Here is a 22,343-nt window from a genome sequence, read left to right on the forward strand (position 1 = left end):
GGCACGGAGCGTTTTCGGCGTGTTGTCGTCGCCGGACAAAAGGTCGCGGGGCAACACAACTTACGCTCACGACCACAAAAGCAATAGTACGATTATTACGACGATCCGCGCGGCTGCCATGACATGTTTCGTTCCCTTATCAGACATTACCGTCAACCACGACCATTATACCATTATAGCCGTGCTATCGACACGATAGTCGCAACTTTTCAGTTTACAGTTTCCAATGAAATAAACAAACGCGACTTCAGAAAACGTAATCCGAAAAGTCGAAAAACCGTCGGAAGGACATGAACAGACAAACCAGTTAAAGTGTATGTTTTGGGGGTTCGGTAGAACTATAAAAGGCGTTTCACGGTTTTTTTCACGCGCGCGATTATCGTAAAAAAAATCGATAATCACGCACGCTTACGTAAAAACAATCGCCGCTACAATTGTCTGTACCCGTGTCGAGGTGCCCGTGCGCGCCGTCGTGTCCGTGCACTGCAGTGTGCAGTGCGTTTCGATTCTGCTAGTCGCGTCGTCGTCGCAGCCGTCGTCTACGCCACCCGATGTGCGGGACAAGTTGATAAATGATAATAATAATTTTTACACGTCCGCCGTGCGAATCCGTGACACTGTCGAATAGTTGTGTGCGCGCATCGTGGTGACCGCGGCGATCGATTGACCAGAAACAGAAACGTCGCACGTTTGATGGTGAGTTTTAATTCGATTATCTAGGCGCGTACTATAGGGTGCGAGATGCTTTATGTTTTAAGTATTACCGTGGTCGATTCAGATGTGTCAGTCATTACGCACATCGCGGATCAGGGGTGCGGGTGGCCTAAGTCGTTCTGGAAAACTTTTACTCCACACTATACAGTTAAAAAAGATAACGCGATAATATTAGTTTTTTTTTTTTTTATTATTCGTCTAAATGAATACAATGTTGAAGGGACCAAGATCAAGTACTTGCCTATATAGTTTTCAAACTTGCTGATCAAGAACCAGTCTCGTAGAGTGATATAAGTTGATAGGTATAGTTTATCTCGCCATCAGAAAATGTTTGCACTCGGTTACCAATGACAGCTAGATGTGTAACTGTACGTCACTGAACGTTCTCAATAAATTTTGCACTACTCGTTAACACTAAAATTATTTATTATTTATTTCACTAAACGTTCACATCATTTGGGACTTACACAAAGCAAACAGAAAAATAGTTATGTCACTCTAAAATTTGATGTGTAATATACTAAATTGATTACTGAGTTGCTTACCTATCGATTTTACTACAGTAATAAGTTTTCACATGCATTCTTAAATCAAAAAATATTTCAAAATTAAAGATATCTTAAGAATAGTTATAGTAATTCATTCCCCTATAAATTAATTGCTTTGTAGGTATTTAAACTATGTTAATACGTTTTACAGTGGGAACATTCCTGACCTAGGAAATGATAAATGTTATAATTAAAAATTATAAATTAGGTTGGACAGTCAGAAAAAAATCTATTATTTCTATGAGATATATTAATGTATTTATTCGGTATTTATATATTATTACATCTATGTCTAGATAATCATTTTCTTGAATTTTCAACATTTAATATACATATACCTAATTGAATATATATTTTTCTTTCTTGTAAAATGTTGTCATTTAGAATTATAAAATTCAATTTTTTCAATAATTAGTAGGTATTGTTAGTGTAATATGAGTAAGTATAATGTATATATTATTAATTATTAGTTTACCAAAAGTTTCCACAGTTAGGTAGGTTAATTATTTAGTATATTTTATACTTATTATATTAGTTTTATTCAATTAACCCTAGTTGGTTTCAAAGAATGATTAAGTAAATAAATAGTATCCTATTTGTACAATTTAAATGCATTTTCTGATATATATTCTCAATAACATACCACTTTTGACCAGTTTTATTAGCAGAAAATAGAAAAAAAACACCAGAAGAAAGCCCCTAATTAAATCATAAAATCAAATTGTCTTTCTAAGGATCTAAATTCTAAAAATTCTACCAAAATTGTGTTTATATTTTCATTATTATTTTCAAAAAAAAAAAAAATAAATGTGTTAAATATAATTAAAATTAAAATAACATCGCATAATAAATTATTTAAAAAACTAAATAAAAAAAGTTCAACTTTAGATATACTTTAGATAAATCATTTTTAATTTTTATGACACTAACCTATATTTACATTTAACAATAACAAAATATAAAAACAGTTACCAAATAGAATGGTATAAAAATGGTTTACAGCAAATTTTATTTAATATAATTATTATGATGATATATTTTTCAATAACTGTAACATAACCTTAAAATATATAGACCCTTTTTCTTATTTTAGTAACAATTTCAGGATTAGAATTCTTAATTTTAAGACATATAATACAAATCATAATATTATAGTTTATTGGTAACCTATCATTATATTTAGTTGGAAATTATGTAAATACCTAGTTCATTACATTTTTGAAAGCATGCATAATATAAACTTAATTAAATGTCAACATCAGGACTGGGACTATGATAGTTAACAGAAACTTTAAAATAAACATATAGATTTAGAGTTAAACATTTCTATTTTATTATTAGCTACAATTAATGTCCAATAATAAGCTCTGTACAGTGCATTGTCTTCCATCAATTTTTTCCAAAAAATAAATTTCTAGTTTAGTATCAATTCTTACTCAATAGGATCACATTTATTATACTTCAATACTTAATTTATATTATTAGATCACAATATAATAAAAAACATACAGTCAGACAATTTATTATATAACTATATAAGCAGGGTTTTCGGCCCGCTAAACATGTGCAACTCACCTTCACTTAATTTGAAGCTTGCAATCACATTTTAATTATGTCATGTATTTTTTAAAAATAATTAGTGGCTTGCTGTCAAAAAAAATGTCTAAACTATTGTAATATAACCAAGAATATAATAGGACGTCTCACCCGCATGTGTTGTCTCCGTCTTACACACGTACGACATAGTAAATTTTTGTTCGCCAATTTCAATAGTGTGCTTTTAGTTTTAATATTAGAGTAAATTCACCTATTATCAAACTTTTAGGCAAGAATATTATTTGTGTTCTCTCTTTGGTTTATCAATATTTTAATTTTTAAGTGAATTATGAACATTTTAAAATATTTAATAATTTCATACTCATAACTTACCTAAAAATTAATATATCGTAAAAAAACAACGAGAATACACAGATAATGTTCTTGCCTAAAAGTTTGATAATAGGTCAATTCACTCTAATATTAAAACTAAAAGCACACTATTGAAACTCGTAAATGAAAATTTACTATGTCGTATGTTTATAACACAGAGACAACACATGCAGGTGAGACGTCGTCTTAACTATTGTCAATTATCATTAACTACAGTTATCAGGATATTATAACTAGTTTCGCACTAATTATAAAATATTTTATTCTGAATCTTGTACTTTATGTCAATATGTAGAACTTAATTAAATAGATCAAAGATAGTTATGGCTAAATGTCCAAATTGTATTTTGTTGAACTATAATATTCAGGTAATAGCCAATAGGTATCAAATAGTCAACTCAGTATATTTGTGTTAGTATTATTAAATTGCTATGTCTATGTAATACGTAAATATAGAAATTATTATGATAGTTCCTAGCAAATATATTACTTTCTATGTAAGAATTTCATTTTAATAGGTACCTAAAAGTAAAATTTAAATCAAATAATCAAGCATACACTAGTAAGTGCTTATGTTTTATATAATTCGTTCAAACAATTAATAGATGTATTAAGACAAAATAATAATATCTAATATCTCTCTTTTTCTTCTCTTCCTGGCATCACAACTCTTCAAAAGTTTTTGTCGCCACCGACACTTCCTTCCATTCTTCTCAATTTTGTACTTTTTCTTTTCAATTTGGTATCCCTAGTTTCTCTAAGTCTCTTTATCCTTTCTCTAGACATATCTACTTTAAAAAAATTAGAAGATCACTTAAAAAAACTCAGAAATAAACTAAATTAGATATAATTTTGCATTATGATAACAAAAATAATTAATTGATTATTTTTATGATATTTATTTTGTCTTTTGTAAGCGTAGAATAAACAATTTTAGAATTATTATAACTACAAGTTTATGAAATTAAAGAATTAGCCTATTGTATTTTATTTTAATATATTTTTGAATAAGAAGGTAGTTAATGTAATCAATAAAGAATAAATTGAAAATATTAATTACATATCTCTCTCTAGGTATACATTTCAGATTTTGAGACATATTATCTACATCATTAATGATGATGCTTCTTAATTCATACTTAACATTCTAAAATTCAAATATAGGTGATAAATTATTGAATAGGTATTTAAATAAAATTGTAAAATTAATTGCTTATTCAAGGTATTCTTTCTCATGTTTTATAATAGGTAATGACCAGTTATTAAATAACAGCCCTCTGGGCTTATACATTTACATTTATCTGAATGACCTAATTTACAGAATAATATTGATTGCTATAATTTGTAATTTTTATTATTTAATCAATTGAGACATAAAATCATCATAATACTTAATATCTACGTGTACCAGTTGTACATATTTAAACAGGTTGGTTAGAAATATATTTTCAAATTTGTTTTAGTTTAAACTCATTTAATTAAAGATAAGTGTTGAATTATTGTTCATAACTCATACCTAAGTAAAAATTAGGTAAAAATAGATTATTATCTTTTATTTTAACATAATTTTAGTGTACTATTTAATTTAATTTTTACTTTTATGTTCTAGTGTCCTTCCATATGAGTTGCAAACGAGATACCATGGCTGATATAATGGTACATTCGGCTGATAACTCTCCTCGGCGTGAGGTGTATCGATGTGGGATGCTCTCACCAGTACTTGGTCCACGTAGTAGTTTTCGTATGAATAGTGAACTCAAACATAGCCGTAGTGATGATCTAATATTACAAGGTGCTCCTTATACTCCACCTGATATGCAGCATGGTATTAGTGATGCTGCATTTCAAATTCAAAAAGATGCATGTGTGGTGTATGACGATGAAGTTAATGATCATAGAATATCTGTGGCTTGCTATGAATCTCCTATCGTTGCCCCAGAATCAAATCAAACACCGCTATTGAAGTTAACTGGAGATTTTTCATCAGAGGGTGCTAATAAAAGATGTAGTGTAATTGATCGCATTGACCCAGAAGATAGCATTGGTGATATCATCTCTCAAAATGACTTTTACAGGTAATAAATAATAGTTTACATAAAAAATATAACTTACAAACTTTATAAATATAACTTAGTTTGCTTCTTTTATTTATTACAAATTATTTTTTTTTTATGTATTTAGCTAAGAATTTAATTTAATTTTGATTAGTTATGTTACAGTTTTTGTAAACTATTTTTGTTAATGTAAACATTTTTAAATAAACTAGATATTAATAAATTCATAAAACTTGAATAAATTTCTGTATGGCTGTGTCATCAAAGCTAGATTTGTTAAAAGTATTGAAAGACCAACTATATTCTTTGCATGTTTTATTATACATTTTAATTAATTTTTAAAACGTATTGCAATTAGCTAAAATAATTTTTTACAATTAATATATACACCCTTATCTTTTCATACTTTCATAGGTACACAATTATTCCTTCCAACTATTTTATTTGTCATTGTTTTTATTCATACATATTATTTAATCATAATGAAATTGTTGTTAAACATGGTAAATTTGAGATATTAATGGTTTATATTAAATCTTAGTATAGTACCTATATTTAAATTTTATATCTATGGCATATACTATAATACGATACTGGAACGATACCTAATTCCAATAAGATATAATATGTAATTCACTGTTCTCAAAGTATTTGTTACAACTGCACGAAATAAATAAACAATTTTTTATTGTATGACTACATGAACATTATCCTTGAGCATAATGACGAATTGAAGAACACGTTTATAACCTCAGAATTTTAATAATATCTAACTAACTTGACCAGTTTCATGGTAAGGTGTGCTGTAAATAATTATTAATGACCAAATATTTGAAAATAATCTTTAGATTTTTAGATTTGAATTTAAAAAATGAATGGCAATCTCTTCTTTTATTTACAACAATTTACAAACATAAAAAACATACATAATTTTAAAACCATAAATTATTATAAGACCAGACTACAATTTTAAGTTTGTTATAATAAATTACAATTTACAAGTACAAATCTATCTGTAATGGAATGTTATGTGTCTTCAATACTTGCATTTACAAATATACATTAATAACAATAATTGCGTCATTTCTTTTATTTCCCGAAGTAAAAATAAAGTATATATTTGGTAATTTAATTTAAAAATAATTAAATATTTAAATACTATTATTTTTATCTGTGTGGCTCTATTGATTGAATAAATTATTACGTGAGTGGTACAATTAAGTGTGTGACTGAACTGTTGTATTGTCATAAATATTTACCATTTCATTGTGTAATATACTAATATTACTTTGAATTCTATGACAATAGCCACAGCACATACTAAATTAGTAATAAAAACCAAGAAATAATGAACATAAAATTTTCAATTCGATATTTAGTATGAATTTGAAATTTAAATGTGCCATCTATATTATATATTTATAAATACCGTCAGTGACTATAATTATAATGCGTTGTAGTATACATAATTTAAAAAAGAAAATGACTTCGTTATTTTGATTACCTTTATGAGTAATTTTAATTAAAGTTTATTCTACCTATATATTCTTATAAGCTATAAAACGTTATAGTATTATAGGTATTATGTATATTCAGGTTAAATTGCCTAATTATTTTTAAAAATATGAGTACACGTATATGAGAATATTAAAACTTTTATTATTCTATAGAATAATAATAGCTTCTTTTATACATAGATATTTATAATGTAATATTATATTCTTAAAAATAAAAACTACGAGTATAACTTTAAATGTTTGCATTTTAGATATAAAAATTACTAAATATAAATTGTTATATAATTTTTTTTTAGTTTAATTTATTATTTAGTCTCATTTTTGGTTGTGTTAATTACTTACATGACAAATATCAAATGATTTGTATGTTATAAAACTATAAAACTATTTTATAGTACCTAATGTCTTAGTATAAATTATTAGGATAATATGAAGAATGTTTGTTCTTAGTACTTTGCGTATGTTTCGATCTACTGGTGTGTAATATATATAATGTGTATATGCTATATGACTTTTTTTTAATTAAAAACCGTTATATATTAATACATGATTTTCTAATTATGAAATTGTAACGCTGAAAGGTGAAAATTGTTACAAGACATGTGGTTTTGCCCTGTCGAGTTCATTCATGTTTCACGAGATATCAAATCACAAGGTTAATTCGATAATAAGATTTCCGGTAGATAAATTCCCAAGAAATTCTATCTAATTATTTTTAAGCAACATTATTTAGAGTTAGAGTAGTATTGTAGCTTTAAATTTTATTTTAAATAAAAATGTCAATCTAACAATTTTAAATGCCTGTGAGTAGTACATATTGATACTACAGAAATGAATTAGACGCAGAGTATATCAAACAAGAAATTATAATAAAAACATTTGTTATGATTCAAACGTTTTTTGCAAAAAAAGGTATAAAGTTTCATTAAAACTTGAGCAAAAATGTATTCGTATCAGAGTTATGCATGTTGTATAGACAAAAAAGTTTAATTTACGTTTATTTATTTATTTTTGTTTAATAATTTATTATTCATTTTGTGATTGGATGTTTACTTATAATATTTTGAAGTAAACAAATAATAATCTAGATTTTATTTGACAAATCAAATATCTTCAATACTATAGATGTATGACGGATGTACATTATAAAATTAGTATACAACTAGTCAAATTAATTTCGTTAATATTAAGTTATAACGTTTAATTAATAACTCCTAAAAATAATAGACATTAATTATCTAATGTACATGTACTTAATGTAATGTATTATTTGTAATGAACGTCAACTTTTATGATAAATAATAAAGATTTAATTCATGTTTATATTTTATTTCAGATTTGTGTTGTTCAAACGTCACTACGAAAAGTATCTTGATATATCTCGAAAATACGAAGAAGCTCGAAGCTTGGCATACTATTTGGAAGAAAAATATCATGAAATTAAGGTGAGTTTTTCTCTTCCCATATGCGACTATTGTTCGGCGAGTTTAGAATAATACGGAACAAATATATAGGTCGATATACTCGTACATATTATTATATTTTGTTTTATTCGTTATTCTGTGGTTATTAGCACTTTCACTATTCTTGCAGTGTTTGGTTTGTGCGACAACACCCACAATAATATAAAACCGCGCATTAGGAGGCCAAAGATGATTCTTATATTCATTTAAACTAAGCCTCAACATTGATTCTACATAGTGGTGGGTCTCGATGACACTAATTCTGTATTTAGGTCATCGGCTATAATTACGCACATAAGCAAAACAGGAGAAAGCCTAGCACATTATATTATGTTGTCTTCTAGTAGTTTCCAATATACTAGGCGTTTCTACTAATTGTAGATATTAACTCGAGTATCAAAAATACTGATTAGCGATTACCTACGAAGCGGAGAAAAACTGATTTAACTTCCTGTTCGTAATATATGACCTATGATGTGGCAGGTAGGCCAGGTCTTATAGTTTTTGAAACAATTAAACCGTTTGTTATTAAATAATTCGCAAATAAATACGAGAAACGCTAAAAAAGTAAAAACCTCGTGGTTTATGTTTATTAAAAAAAAAATGTATCATTACACTCGCATAATAATCAACGAAGGCAAGTAGTAATTGTAATTGTTGTCCACTCGTTATGTAATTACTGTGAACACGAAGTGAGAGTTGTTCGTGTAGGCACCTACTACCTCTACCGTTCTCCATCAGGAAATCCTATCGATAAGTAAGTTTTTCATACTCAGCTATAATATGACTATGTTTATGTGGTGTTTGCTGACCTATTCTCCCCAGTCGTTGATATTATACTATTATATAATATCGTTAAAAAAAAAAGTATTTTTGAATGAATAATTATATTATAACACACTAGTCTCCTTGATGCATACGTTCCCAAGGTAAAAACGACGATGGATAAATCCGCTGAGGGTCTCGACCGTAAGAGAACTGGAGTAAACACGAAAATAAATAATTGTAACCACTGGTTAGTGAAGTGTAATACGGCGGTGAGGCCAGTATGTGTGCAGTTGTGGTGATTGTGGTGTGTACTTTGCCTTTAGGACATATACTGACACAATCATTTTGCCGAGAGATCAGCTTCTTGCGTGACCCACATTTAACGTCAAAAGAAACAGGCGGCTCTTGATTCACGTATGTGAAATGGATACCGTATCGGGAAATGATCGGTAGTGACGGTGGTTAGGATGCATTTCATTTTTATTATACGCGTGTAAAAAGTCGCTTAGAGGTCTTATTTTTATTTTCTATACCTTTTTACGTAGTACAAAGAAAGTATTAAATGTCGCTATGAATAATCTATAAAATACAATTCGATATGAATTCAATTTTATTTATTGAGTATGTTTGTCAAACATTTTGAAAACTACGTTTTTATTGAGCTTAGTTATTGAAGCCTGGGTTTTGCTATTTTGTATATATATATATTTATGTTTTATTTGTACGGTTTAACGGTTATGAATGTAATAATTCAATTTCTTAAATTCCGGATTATAATAAATTTAATAAATTATTTTAAAAACCAAAATAAAAATGATTAAATATGTCTATAACTTCAGCAGTACGGGTTCTACGAATACATTACGAATTCTATATTGGTATTTACTATTTTGTAACCATTTGTTTCATGATTATTTTAAACTATACAGACAATAAAAACGGAAAAGATATTTTTGTTATCAACTTATCGTAATAAACAAAATGACATACGAGGAAATATATTATAAATAATTATAAACAATTTTAATTTAAACTTTTCCTAGACGCCAATCTCACAATGTTTCACAAATACAATGCTTATAATTTACACAATTAAATTAACCAATTATAAGATGTTTTTCTTTTGAATAACGTCGGAATATTAAGATAAAAATATAAAATAGTTCATTTAAAATGCTCAATAATTATGTACCTTATTTATTGTCGTATTATTTTAAAATGGTTATATTAGATTTACAAAACAAATAGCTTAAGATTTAATTACACAAGTGTAAGTTACACAAATATAAAAATATATTATTAAAATAATTTGACTGGACCAAAGTATACGTTAAATTACCGTTTTTGAATATTGTCCCAACAAAGTATGAATGATTAAATAATATTTAGGTATATAGTTTATTATTTACTTGTAATTTTAAAATAATACGATAATATCAACTGTTCCTTTAACGTTTTATTATTTAGTCAACGTCCATTAGTTTTTATTTTCAAATATATAATTTTAATGAAAATAAACAAATGTTTTTAATTCCCATTCTAAAATTACTTCTATTATTATACAAATTACATTTACATAAAGGGGTCTCATACTCCCATGGCTCGTATTCCTCTTATTGAATAAAAATATTTCCATCATATTAAAGTTTGTTGCAACTAGTATGTATTTGAAATAAAGTAGCTTGTGCTCCACCCAAATTGTTCGGAAAAACTACTAACATACACGTGCGGGAAGTCGACGACTAAAGCTATCATTTATCTACTAACCGAGGTGGGTCGTTTTTGTTTTTAGTGTGTAATTTCTTATATTACAATGAATGAAACATGTACATGCTCAACGAATAAATCGATTTTTATTTTGGGCGTCTCTGGATATAATGCTACAATATTTCGTGTTTGACAGTTTATCGAATTTCATAATTTAATTAATGTAAAAGAAACGTTAAAAAATTATGATTCTTAAATGTTTGATTAACATATTATTATTATTATTATTATCATCATCATCTTGTTATTTGTTTTAAATATTAATATTAATTTATTGTATTTTTATAATAATATAGTGCCTACTAAATTTTTATTTGAATAAATTATTACTGGTTAGTTTATTGTTCGAACGAATTTAAAATTATGTATTTATAAACATTTTATAATTGCATTTAGTTTTAATATGTTATTCAAACGTTCTCTAGTCGTATTAATTTATTTTTGTTTTACATATTCTTTAGTTATTCTACTGATTAATAATATTTATTCTATATTTTATATTTTTATATTTTATAATTCAATTTTTAATTAGTTTAATCAAATCTGTCAATAATTTATGAACATAATGATTATAACAATGTCTAGTGGCCTACATAGACAAATAAAAATTGGACTATTATAAAATCAAGTCATACATTTAGCGATCATTATTTTTTATTTATAATAAATTATTATAATGTTGAAATATTATTACTTCTTTTAAAATATAATTCCATAGTTATTTATAAATTGATAATAACTATTAGACCTTGGTGTACCTAAGTAATATTTCAAAAAACATTCATCTTTAAGTTTTATGTATAGATATATTTATATTTATATGGTTTTAATTTTATAGTGAAATAGATGCATACAAATTTTTTTTTAGTTAAAAATGTAAAGTACACAAAGAGTAAATAATGTTTATTCATAATTTTATTAAAAATTATTAATTATTATTTATTTAATATTTTAACCTCGCGTCTCACAATACACTTCCGTTCAGAGATATCGTTTTGGACTATTTTATCGTGTTAACGAATTTTGTTTGCCAATCTCTGTACTTCAGGTAATATTGAAACATTTTATTAGGATTTTATGTATTAATGTTTGTTGTTATCTATGTTTCATTCATATTAAAATTAAAAAAATAAACAAAAATATTCGTTGTTTTTTTATGGTGATACAGCCAATATAATTATTACAATAAAATTTCGAAATGTAAACTTTAAACTAAATCTTTAAACTTAAAGAATTGCATTATTTTCGAATCGAAATCAATACATTCTCAACCCAATGCTATAATAAATAATTATTATCAACAGTGATATCGGAGACATTAATTGTTAATCCACTTATTTTGTATCACTGAAACGTGCACACTCTTCGTGGTCAACGAAGTATTGATATTTTTGTTGCATGATAAATCGTGTGTAGATAAAAAAAAAATCCCATTGAGATATTTTAGAATGTATATGTCGTGAATACACTTTAGTTAAATTATTCAAATATTCGATGTGCATCCGTAACGGGAAATCGTGTAGGTACTTCCGTTTCTTCAAACGCTCATATGATAATCAGTATACGATATTACGATATTATACGAACAATAGACAAGCGGAAGATGATTCGGTCTTTAAACAAAATGAAAGCATTTAAACATAAGATTTGACCATGTTTATAGTTCAGTACTCAGTACAGTACTGGAGTACTAAATTATACTATATAAAGTAATCTACTCATACATACAGATTGTAATAATAACCTAGCAGTAGTAGTAGTTACGAGTTGTGATCGTGTTTCGTATCCAAATAATGGTATTGTATATATTGTATAGTTTTGAGCTTGAAAGTGTTTTTACAGATTTCTATTATATCTATTATTATACTATTAGTTATTATGCCGTTAATAATTAAAGTGGTAAAAAAAAAATAATAATAACTACTTTTAAATAATATACTTGAAGACATTATTATATTATCGTTCCTCTCATTTTAAAAAATTGTGTACGTAGGTAATACACCAATACGTATACAAAAATAATAAATTGACAATAGAGTACTTCGGCTGTGCACGCTACGTAAATATTGTTTATATATTATATATATATAGGTACCGTGTACGTCATTCGAGCACTCATATCTATATATTAGTTATGAACTTGTACATTACTACAAAAGTTATTGTATTATTAGCGTCAATTGTTTTTTCCGTCACGATTCTGAAAGAAATTTCATGAACTGCGGACCCTCTAATTTCTATTTTACCGATGCTAATAAAATGTGCCCACATTTCCATAGTTAAATAAGTATAAAATCGAATTTTATTTAAATTTGTTGCCTTTTCAGAACTAAATAAAAACAATGCATCTTATCTCAATATACATTCTACTGATTAATATAGTTGTTTTGTGTATTGTGTAAAAAAACTCAATTTAATCTCAAAGTGATTTATAAGTTATAACTTGTATGTCTCATAGTGTTCCTACTGCAACTAAGTTCCAATAACTGCAATTAAAATTAAATCATCGATCAACATTCATACAGTACATACAAATATCGTAAATAATATAATAATAATATAATAGGTTGTAAAATATGTTTTGGTGATAGTGATGTGGCAGATTTAACAAAGATTATAATGAGAAAAAAATCAATTATAATACTTTCAAGTAAAAACTTTTAAACAATCATTTACTAGTAGTTCAACATATACACATTAATGAGAATTCGTGCAGTGCAAACGTAGTTAAAATGTGCGATTAGCCAGCGTTCGTGTATATATATATATATTATATTACACGCAAATATTGTTTGTTATACAACAATATATTGAATATTAAACACACACTTTATTTATTTATACCGAAAGCAGTGCTAGTCTCGTGAGCTGTTTTCAATTTTGCCTCAATCTTCTCGTAATAGTAAAGGACTGAATTATTGCAGGGGAAAATATAAAAATGTGTAAACGAGAAGAGAAATGCTGGAAATAAAGAATTATTCGTCAGAATCGATAAAATTATGTTTTTACTATATCATTAATCATGATGCATTATATTGTCATTGCATACATTTTTTTTTGTTGACTGTTTTATATAAAAAGGAAGGGTGTACTACAAGTTAAAACAATTATATTTCTTTTTGTCTTAAAGTTTTAACTAGCTTATATTACGTGCAATTATATGTGTGTAAACAAAGCAGCTATATATCATTTAAAGTAATATATTATATAATTACTAATTACTTATATTTTTAAAACGAGTGTAATTGCCCTGTAAACCTTCTGGGTGAATATGATGTTTATGGCCCTGATATCCTAAATTCGGCTTAGTTAGCCGTCAATCGTTTCTGTTTGGATATTTATTTTAACATTAGTACTTATACTTGAACAATTCTATTGTGTGTTTTGTTTTATTCGCCAAAGCAGTAATTTTTCTGTCTGTTGACGTCGATAAATTAATGTCAGTTTCGGTTTCCTATTAAAAACAAATATGCCCGCCGTGAAAAATGTGAAAAATAATAACGCTGCGCTGCATGAAAAAATTATATGTAAAACATTATGTTTTCGACATTGTACATTAAACACGTTATTATATTTTTCACCTAGCCACCAGTGTGACGCAGTGGAAGTATGTGTATATACATAATACGTATCTATACCGGACATAATTGCAATAACGTGTTTACCAAGGCCACAGAATAATATATATTTGAATCCGTTGTACCCGGTACGCCGATGTTACCGCAAATTCGTATACACAAACGCTAGTATTGTCTGTGTTATACACATATTTATATATATTATATTCTATATTTATTTTTATTATATACGGGTAATAATAATAATGCGATTTTGCAATTCGCGTCCTTTCGCGAAAAGGACACGCACAGCGCTGCCGCTGTGGCGACCTGCGTGTTGCGTGCAGTGTGTGTGTGTGTGTGTGTGTGTGTGTGTGTGTGTGTGTGTGTGTGTGTGTGTGTGTGTGTGTATTAGAAAGTCGTGATAACAAAAAAAAATATTTAAAAAAAGAAGAAGAAATAATATAATAAAACTGTCTAATCGTCGTTTGCGCTGACATCATGATATATACCGCGCATTGATGTAACGTTAAATGTATATGGACGAGGTGTGCATAAAACGGAAAGTAGGTAGGTCCTATACACATCTACACATACCTACACATTATGTTGAGAATATTCAGTAAAAAACAAAACTTTTTAGTCACCCTGGGCCATCTTCATGAGTTTATAATAATGATATCTTCACGTCATGCGTGAGTGCCTAGCTATTTTCACATCCTATTTGACAATATACCTACGACGTTACGCTTTTATATAAAACAATACACACAATATGCAATCTATACAACTGGCACTCGGATGACTTTCGAGTACATAAATAAAAAAATAATTTCATTTCATATCTTTGTCTATTAATTTAATTTTATTATATTTGTATATTACTAACTTATAATATCATATATGTTCACCTTTTACAATTCATAATCAAATGTGCCTGTTAAAGTTATAAGTACAATAAATATCAGTTAAAAAATAAACTGAAAAATATTTAGATATAATAAATATCCTATCTCAATGAAACGTATAATAATCTTCATCCCTACTTTTATTTCTGATTTTTAATTTTTTGTATACAATTACAACGTTTTATTACAGTCGTGTACATAATAAACCAATGTCTGTATTGTGATAATTAAATATTAAAGTATATGTGCTCGTTTTTGATAGAATGCAATGCAGATTGCCATTTATTTTTCAAAGCGGGACGTTTTTGCGTTCTTTAAGGACAGCGTGACTATGCCGCCCAAAGCGGAACGTTAGTTATGTATAATATATTATATTATATTGTTATATTTAGGTAGGTTAAATTTCATTTCATAAATAATATTACGCTCTTCTAATATATACCTATTCAGTTATATGTATAAGTATAATATTAATAATATCATATGAAAACAACCGCTTTTGTTGTTGAGATGAAACAATGAACGACTAAAATCCAGGGAACTGGGCCGCCCAGAGAGTTCGATACACTTTGCGCTACCACCGTCTAGACATATGTACACGACCCGGAAACTCGCTCGCCTACAGACCCACAGCCATAGTCTACGGCCGCCTTTGCGAAGTGTGTGGGAAATTCTCGTTTTCTTTCTAAAATCGTGTACATAGTTGATAGGTATACACACTCTTGCGAGTGATTTCCCTTTCGTGTTAATTGAACTTTTATTATTAGTAAAAAATTATTACTATAAATATTATGTACATTAAGTTTTAACACTTTTTATATATAAAAATAAATTTATGAAACACTGGTGTGTCTAACCTTATAACAGTTATAAGTTATAGCTTATGATATTATGATACATATCATCGGAGATACGATAGAAAAGAAAAATTCTATCGATATGACACACACGGCGGTGACTATAATATCTAATTACACAGGACCGATACCAAATACGGCGACTTCTCCGATTACGGCGTCACATCATATGTGTCTTTAGAAGTCAAAGAAAAACTCGCTCACGTGTCGTAGTCATCCGACCAATCACTATCGTCTAACACAATAATATTGTAGATATTATCTGCAATTATACCTATCGTCGTGTATGTGAAAACAAACCCAAAAACGGAACCGAATTGTATCCAGAATCGATAAAATTAGGTTTAAGTTTTATAAACATAGAAATGTGTTGTAGAACAAATCTGATAATTGTATGTTATTTATTTTATATTATACTGTACAAAGGTTCATGCGATGACGGCCACGATTCGTAACGGTTCTAAACTAGTCTTGGCAATGCGTGATTTGGCTTAGTCGAAAATTTATATAATATGGAACGTTTGGCAGGCAGACGTTCTCTTTTATGCCGCATATGTGTAAATTGACATTTTGTGGGAGTACAGTTTGAATTCATACATCACAATTTATTTATTTATATACTCAAAACACGTTTAGAGTTGTTCAAATAATCAATAAAATTCTCAATTCAATAATGCACGATTTTGATTTACGTATTGATTCAGATTTAAAAATATATATATTATATAAATATCTTTTATTTACGTTGTTTTTGTAATTATTTTTTATTTAATTCTTAATTCCATAATGATCTCGAATTCGTAGGAAATGAAGAATTGACATTAATCGATATTAACCAGCCAAAACCACAAAATCATCATTCTATTGACCTGCTTGCCCGTTTTTTCAAAATTGAATATTCCCAATAAAACCAGTTGGGGTTACGCTGCGTAAAGGTCCCGAATTCATAGTAATATAAAAGGGCAACGTACTGCAAGATATATTCTAAAAATACGTATTTCACAGCAGTTCGTGCTTAACATACATTTCCGTTCCGATTCGACTGAACATACTGCACAAAGTATTCCATTATTATATTAAGTTAAGACATATAAATTATATATAAAACCTTTTATAATGTATCAATTTTATCGCAAACGAAATTTCCAATTTTGTTTTATTTCGATATATACCGATAAAACTTGTATTCGTATATAATAATAGTTTACTATCGATTCAATCATTTATTGCAATTTATATACGCATCGGTGCAAAGTACAATATAATGACACCAGAGATTTCATTTACCGTTTTTATACACACGCGGTAAATGATTATAAGTCGTAGTTTGTTTGACTCCATGTGGTCTATTCTCAACGGGCATTTTTATTAATTGGATAACGACAAAACGAAAAGAAGACTACATCGTATTCGTCTCGTATTTCGTATGTAATATGTTTTATCGTGCAACCAACGACGGTGCATAGGTCGTAGGTGGGCTATAACACTTGTTAGCTGCGTATAATATTCGCGAAGAAGGTATTAAGTATATTGAATGACAGGTTGTGGTGTCCCGTGAAGCGTGTATAATATAATATATTGACTCGAGTTAGCGGTGTCGCGCATTTGCTTGCGGTAAAAATGAACCCGTATTTCATCGATTTTTTTTATTTCCATTCAGGTCTTTGCTGTCGTTAAATTGTGGTAAACGCAAATAAGTCGTTTGGATTGGTGTTAGAAATTAAAAAAAAAAAAAATAATTTAATTGTATAGAAAACGTATACGTATGTGCATTCTCTTTAAACACAGGCAGTCACACAGATATACATTATAAACTTCTATATATGTTCTATATTCTCAGCAATGAAAGCTTTTTACAATAATAATAATAATTATAGACGGATAGATTAAATTATATTCTTCTTTATATCAATAGATAATGATATACAATATATAATAGTCATATAATACTGACTTCCTGAAAACGGTTATATTTATAAGAGTATAAGACATGTTTGTACTTCGTGCGTGTCTTCTTTTCTATATACTATAGTACCTATATACACTTTTCGAATTGAGATTCAAAATTACATTTCTTTTCCTATAATGCTGTGTACGCAAGAGAAAGGTAAATCATCAGTGATGTATCTCAGTGTTTTTAATTTGAAAATTATAAAGCAAATCAAACGAGTTTGAGAACTTAACTGTGTAATCTAATAATATTTTTTTCTATACGTAGGCACTATAATATTCACATTCACAAATATGGTATACATATACATTGTATTACATACATAGGTAATTTAAATGTTATGATTTTGATTCATATACCTACATCTTACTTAAGTTATATCACCATCGTTAAAATGTTACATATATGCAGGTAATTCTCATAAACTGTGTTATAGCCTACAGCGTAGTGGTATAATATTATTTATGCGTAGAACGGTTATGTGCGATATATGCTTAAACCGTTTGCGGTGATTTGAGTAAACATACACACCACTTTAACATTTCGACCGTATAACCGATTTAAGTATCGTTTGGCAGATTAACAGAATTCCTAGTGTTGCGTTGAAAAGAATAATAAAAATCGTGGCACTATAGCGAGGTCAAAAGTTGTATTCTGTTTACAGTGTACAATAGTACAGCATGAAATATCTCGACATATATAGAGATCCTACCTGATGTGATGATGACGATATTGGTAGCCGCCATAACGGTAAACTGTCATCGGATGGTGAGAGCAATTGTGTACAATTCGGGAATTGTCCGATATTTAATTTATCTGTATATACAGAGTGTAACAGAATTAGCAGACGAATGTTATTAACTAACTATTCAATAACTGTTGTTCTAATCAATACTTATCACATTTATTTAAATATATAATACCTAATTTTAAAATGACTTTATAATTTTTTTATATCAATAATGACAACACTTTTTACGAGGTATCTAGTGAGTTAATTACTTTTGTTGGTTCTTTCCGTTACACTCTGTATACGATATAAAAACGAAATTATAATAACCATACGGTATACAACTCTACGTTAATAATAATAATAATAATTATTATAAAAGAACGAAACCGATCGAAATCGTCTCGTAGATTAATCGATAGAATAGCCTACAACGCTAGTTTCGCACACAATAGACACGAAAACGTGACGTATATAATATGATTATAAACCCGGTATCTTTACTTATATTGTTATACGGTGCGTGGAAAATGGTGGTAGCGTTGTGCCACTGGACTCCGTGCTCGTTGTTGACCTGATTATTGTATGTATAGTTCTGATGAACGGCTCTAAGCGCACCGGGAGGGAGGGTAAAATACGGTCATCGAGAGTATTATAATAGTATTGTATCTACCTATGTATAATGGGTATAAATATATAATATATATATATATTTAACTTTGGCTATGTTTTGCAGGCAGAACGTGACAGTTTAATTGACACGCACCACGAGCTAGAAAAACAGCTGGTGACCCGGGACTTGGAACTGCACGAAAAAGAAGAAGAATTATTTCTGCAGCTAGAAAAGGTGATTCGATTAGAAGAGGATTGCGAGAAATTGCGCAATGAAAAAGACAAAATGGTCAAGTGGAAGGACCGTTTGGAACGTGAGAAAAATGAAGCGTACAGGCAGCTGCGGCTACAGGCTGAATCGTCGGAAATCACTAGGCGCAACTTGGAAAGAGCGCGTATGGACGCGTATAGACAGTTTTCGGAGATCGCAGCCGAAAAGGACACCCTTGAAAAAGAGGTATAATGATTATATATTATTTGCAGAAAATGTTTGAAATTTGTTAATTATATTTTGTTGGTTTTTTTTATTTTAGAACTCGAGGCTTAAAGAAGTGTTGGAGGATCTCGGGCGGAAAGCCGACTTGTATCACACCAACAGCAGACAGGCCAGTCAAAAGGCCAAGCGCGTGTCTGGTCTGGAACGCGAAGTAAACGAACTAAAGTTGATGGCCAAACAGTCAGCCACTCTGAACAGCCAGCTGCAGAAAGGTATGAAACACTTGGCTACATGCAGGCGCAAAAAATGTTCCGTTTGTTCGTATACCAGAGCTACCTTTGGAGAGTACACGTCAAGCAGACACGGGTAAGTCTAAACATCGAAATTAGTAAAGAATAAATAATTTGATTGAAGGGTAAATTCGTTTTTTTTTTATTATCAATCTTAACCTGTCAAGTACATCATTTGTTTTATGTTAGATAAAAATATCGCTGCTTAATACTTATATATAGTAAACAGTTTGAGGATTTTATTAAATCTATATTTTTTACTTTTAAAATAGTCAATAAATAATTAAGTTGCGCGTTCACAACTACCTCTTTTTTTTGTCCATATAGATCGCTCTAAATTGTTATATTATTATTATACCGTCTTAGTCATTTATATATTATAATGTTCATCTTTTTTTTATTGGCCCTCAAAATATGCAGGGAGAAGACTTCGAGATTCATCGGAGGTTGTTTCCCACTCGACGAGCTTCGCCGTTCCTCCGACCGGATGTCCGCGTCTGACATCGAACTGGAGTGCGCAAAACTCGCCGAACGCCTGTCGGCGTGCTCGTTCCCGCACACGCCGCCGTCGACGCCAGAACGGTCGGTCGCCAGTGGATCGCTGTCCCGGTTCGTATCGTACATCGACGACGCGTTCTCTTCGGCCAGCGATGATGAAGACGTCTGTGGTGACATCGGAGGCCGACCAGCTAAATGCACCGGAAGCGGAAGCCGCCGCCAGTTCTCTTCAGATTCTGGAATCTCGTCGTCGTCAGCCACGCCAACTGATCCGAACAAGATAACTCCGGCTTGTAGCAGTCATCGCCCATCGTCTTCCACGTCATTCAACCGTTCCGCCAAGTGGACTTCTTCGTTCAGGAAGCTTATCAGACGCGTGTCTTCCAAGAAGCACGTCGACGAGTCTCAGTAAAAATAATAATAATGTAATATGTGCACGCAACCAGATAGGTTTGGAAAAGTTTTCCGTCAAAAGTATTATCTACATCATCACGTGTATCGTTATTTTTTTTTTTTAATTTTAGTTTGTTTATATTATTATTATTATTATTAATTTAGGGGAAGTTATTACTGTTGATATACTTAACTGGTGTATCAAATATCTCGTTTATCATTACTGGGGGGGAGGGGGGTTGATAGAAAGACGTGCCTGTACTCACGAAAACTATTTTTACGAAATTTTATCAACGCCGTCGTTGTTCACTCGGAGTTTGTTTGCGCTACTTACACTAAGTCTATCTTCGTAGATATATAATATTATGTGGGTAGACTAGCCGATAGGTACGTAGAGGTAGGTGCTTAAGTCTTGATTTTTCGTGTGATGTACCTACGTTACAATATACTAATATCATACTTATCTCTCGCTATTTTTATTGTTTTTATTACGATTTTTAATTTTATTTTTTAACTTACAATAATTGCAGTATTAATATATTTACTTTATCATATCGTTAATATTCAAGAAAACTCATTCCTATTTAACGATATTATGTTATTCCTATGTATCTTTAATATTAAATAATGAATTCTTCAATTTTTTTTTTATCAATTCTATACGCTTACTTGTTATTTAGCAATATTTTATTTATGGCAGTGTTGCATTTATATTATATAACGATATCTATTAAGACAATGTTTGTATACTGACGGGGATCAGGAGTATAACGGATGTTTATTAAAAAAGACATTTAAATAAGTATTATTTTATTAATGGTCCTATATATTACACACGATGTAATTGGTTAATTTAATAATTATTATATTTTACTGTAGATTGTTTTTTTTTTTTTAAACCAATAACGTTGTTTGCCTTAGGCTTTACTTTTAAAAAATAAAAAATTTTACTGTCTTCGAAGTATATATACTTACTAAATATTATTGTAATTTAATAATGTTTAGTTTTTTTTTTATCATGTAAACAAAAAATATTGCTAATGTGTTGTATACTTTATTTGTTCGTTGTATAATTAAATTTAATATAAATATATCAAACAGATTTGAAAGCAAAATAAAATTATTATGTATTTACGTTGTCTCTTATATACATGCGTACGGGCTATGATGTTATAATGTTCGAGCTTGAAGCTGGCGAATTCGCGACCTCTTATTTGTAGCCTTGTAGGTATGGACACAATACACTCTAATAAAGGACGAACTACCAAAAGCGTAATATTGAAAATATTTTTTCGACTGACAATGATTGTTGCAAAACCGTCGACAACGACAACGGAGCGTAAGTTTTCGG

The 22,343-nt window shown here is 29.1% G+C and overlaps 1 protein-coding gene across 1 annotated transcript; it reads left to right on the forward strand.

Moving 5' to 3' along the window:
* The first annotated feature begins 481 nt into the window (after positions 1–481).
* LOC113551975 lies at positions 482–21,921 on the forward strand. The gene is made up of 6 exons (XM_026954592.1): positions 482–696; positions 4,801–5,266; positions 8,099–8,207; positions 19,500–19,832; positions 19,909–20,177; positions 20,522–21,921. The coding sequence occupies exons 2-6, from the start codon at positions 4,812–4,814 to the stop codon at positions 21,009–21,011; spliced, it is 1,656 nt and encodes a 551-aa protein (XP_026810393.1). The 5' UTR covers positions 482–696; positions 4,801–4,811; the 3' UTR covers positions 21,012–21,921.
* Positions 21,922–22,343: the final 422 nt, after the last annotated feature.

This window comes from Rhopalosiphum maidis, chromosome 2, assembly GCF_003676215.2.
Source record: "Rhopalosiphum maidis isolate BTI-1 chromosome 2, ASM367621v3, whole genome shotgun sequence".
Taxonomy (NCBI): domain Eukaryota; kingdom Metazoa; phylum Arthropoda; class Insecta; order Hemiptera; family Aphididae; genus Rhopalosiphum; species Rhopalosiphum maidis.

What these genes read in the sequence shown, in the direction of transcription:
- LOC113551975 (XM_026954592.1), top strand. Translation starts at nt 4,812, where the DNA reads ATGAGTTGCAAACGAGATACCATGGCTGATATAATGGTACATTCGGCT. An exon ending in AAAAATATCATGAAATTAAG is followed by an intron (nt 8,208 to 19,499) that starts GTGAGTTTTTCT and finishes TATGTTTTGCAG; the next exon opens with GCAGAACGTGACAGTTTAAT. An exon ending in TACACGTCAAGCAGACACGG is followed by an intron (nt 20,178 to 20,521) that starts GTAAGTCTAAAC and finishes CAAAATATGCAG; the next exon opens with GGAGAAGACTTCGAGATTCA.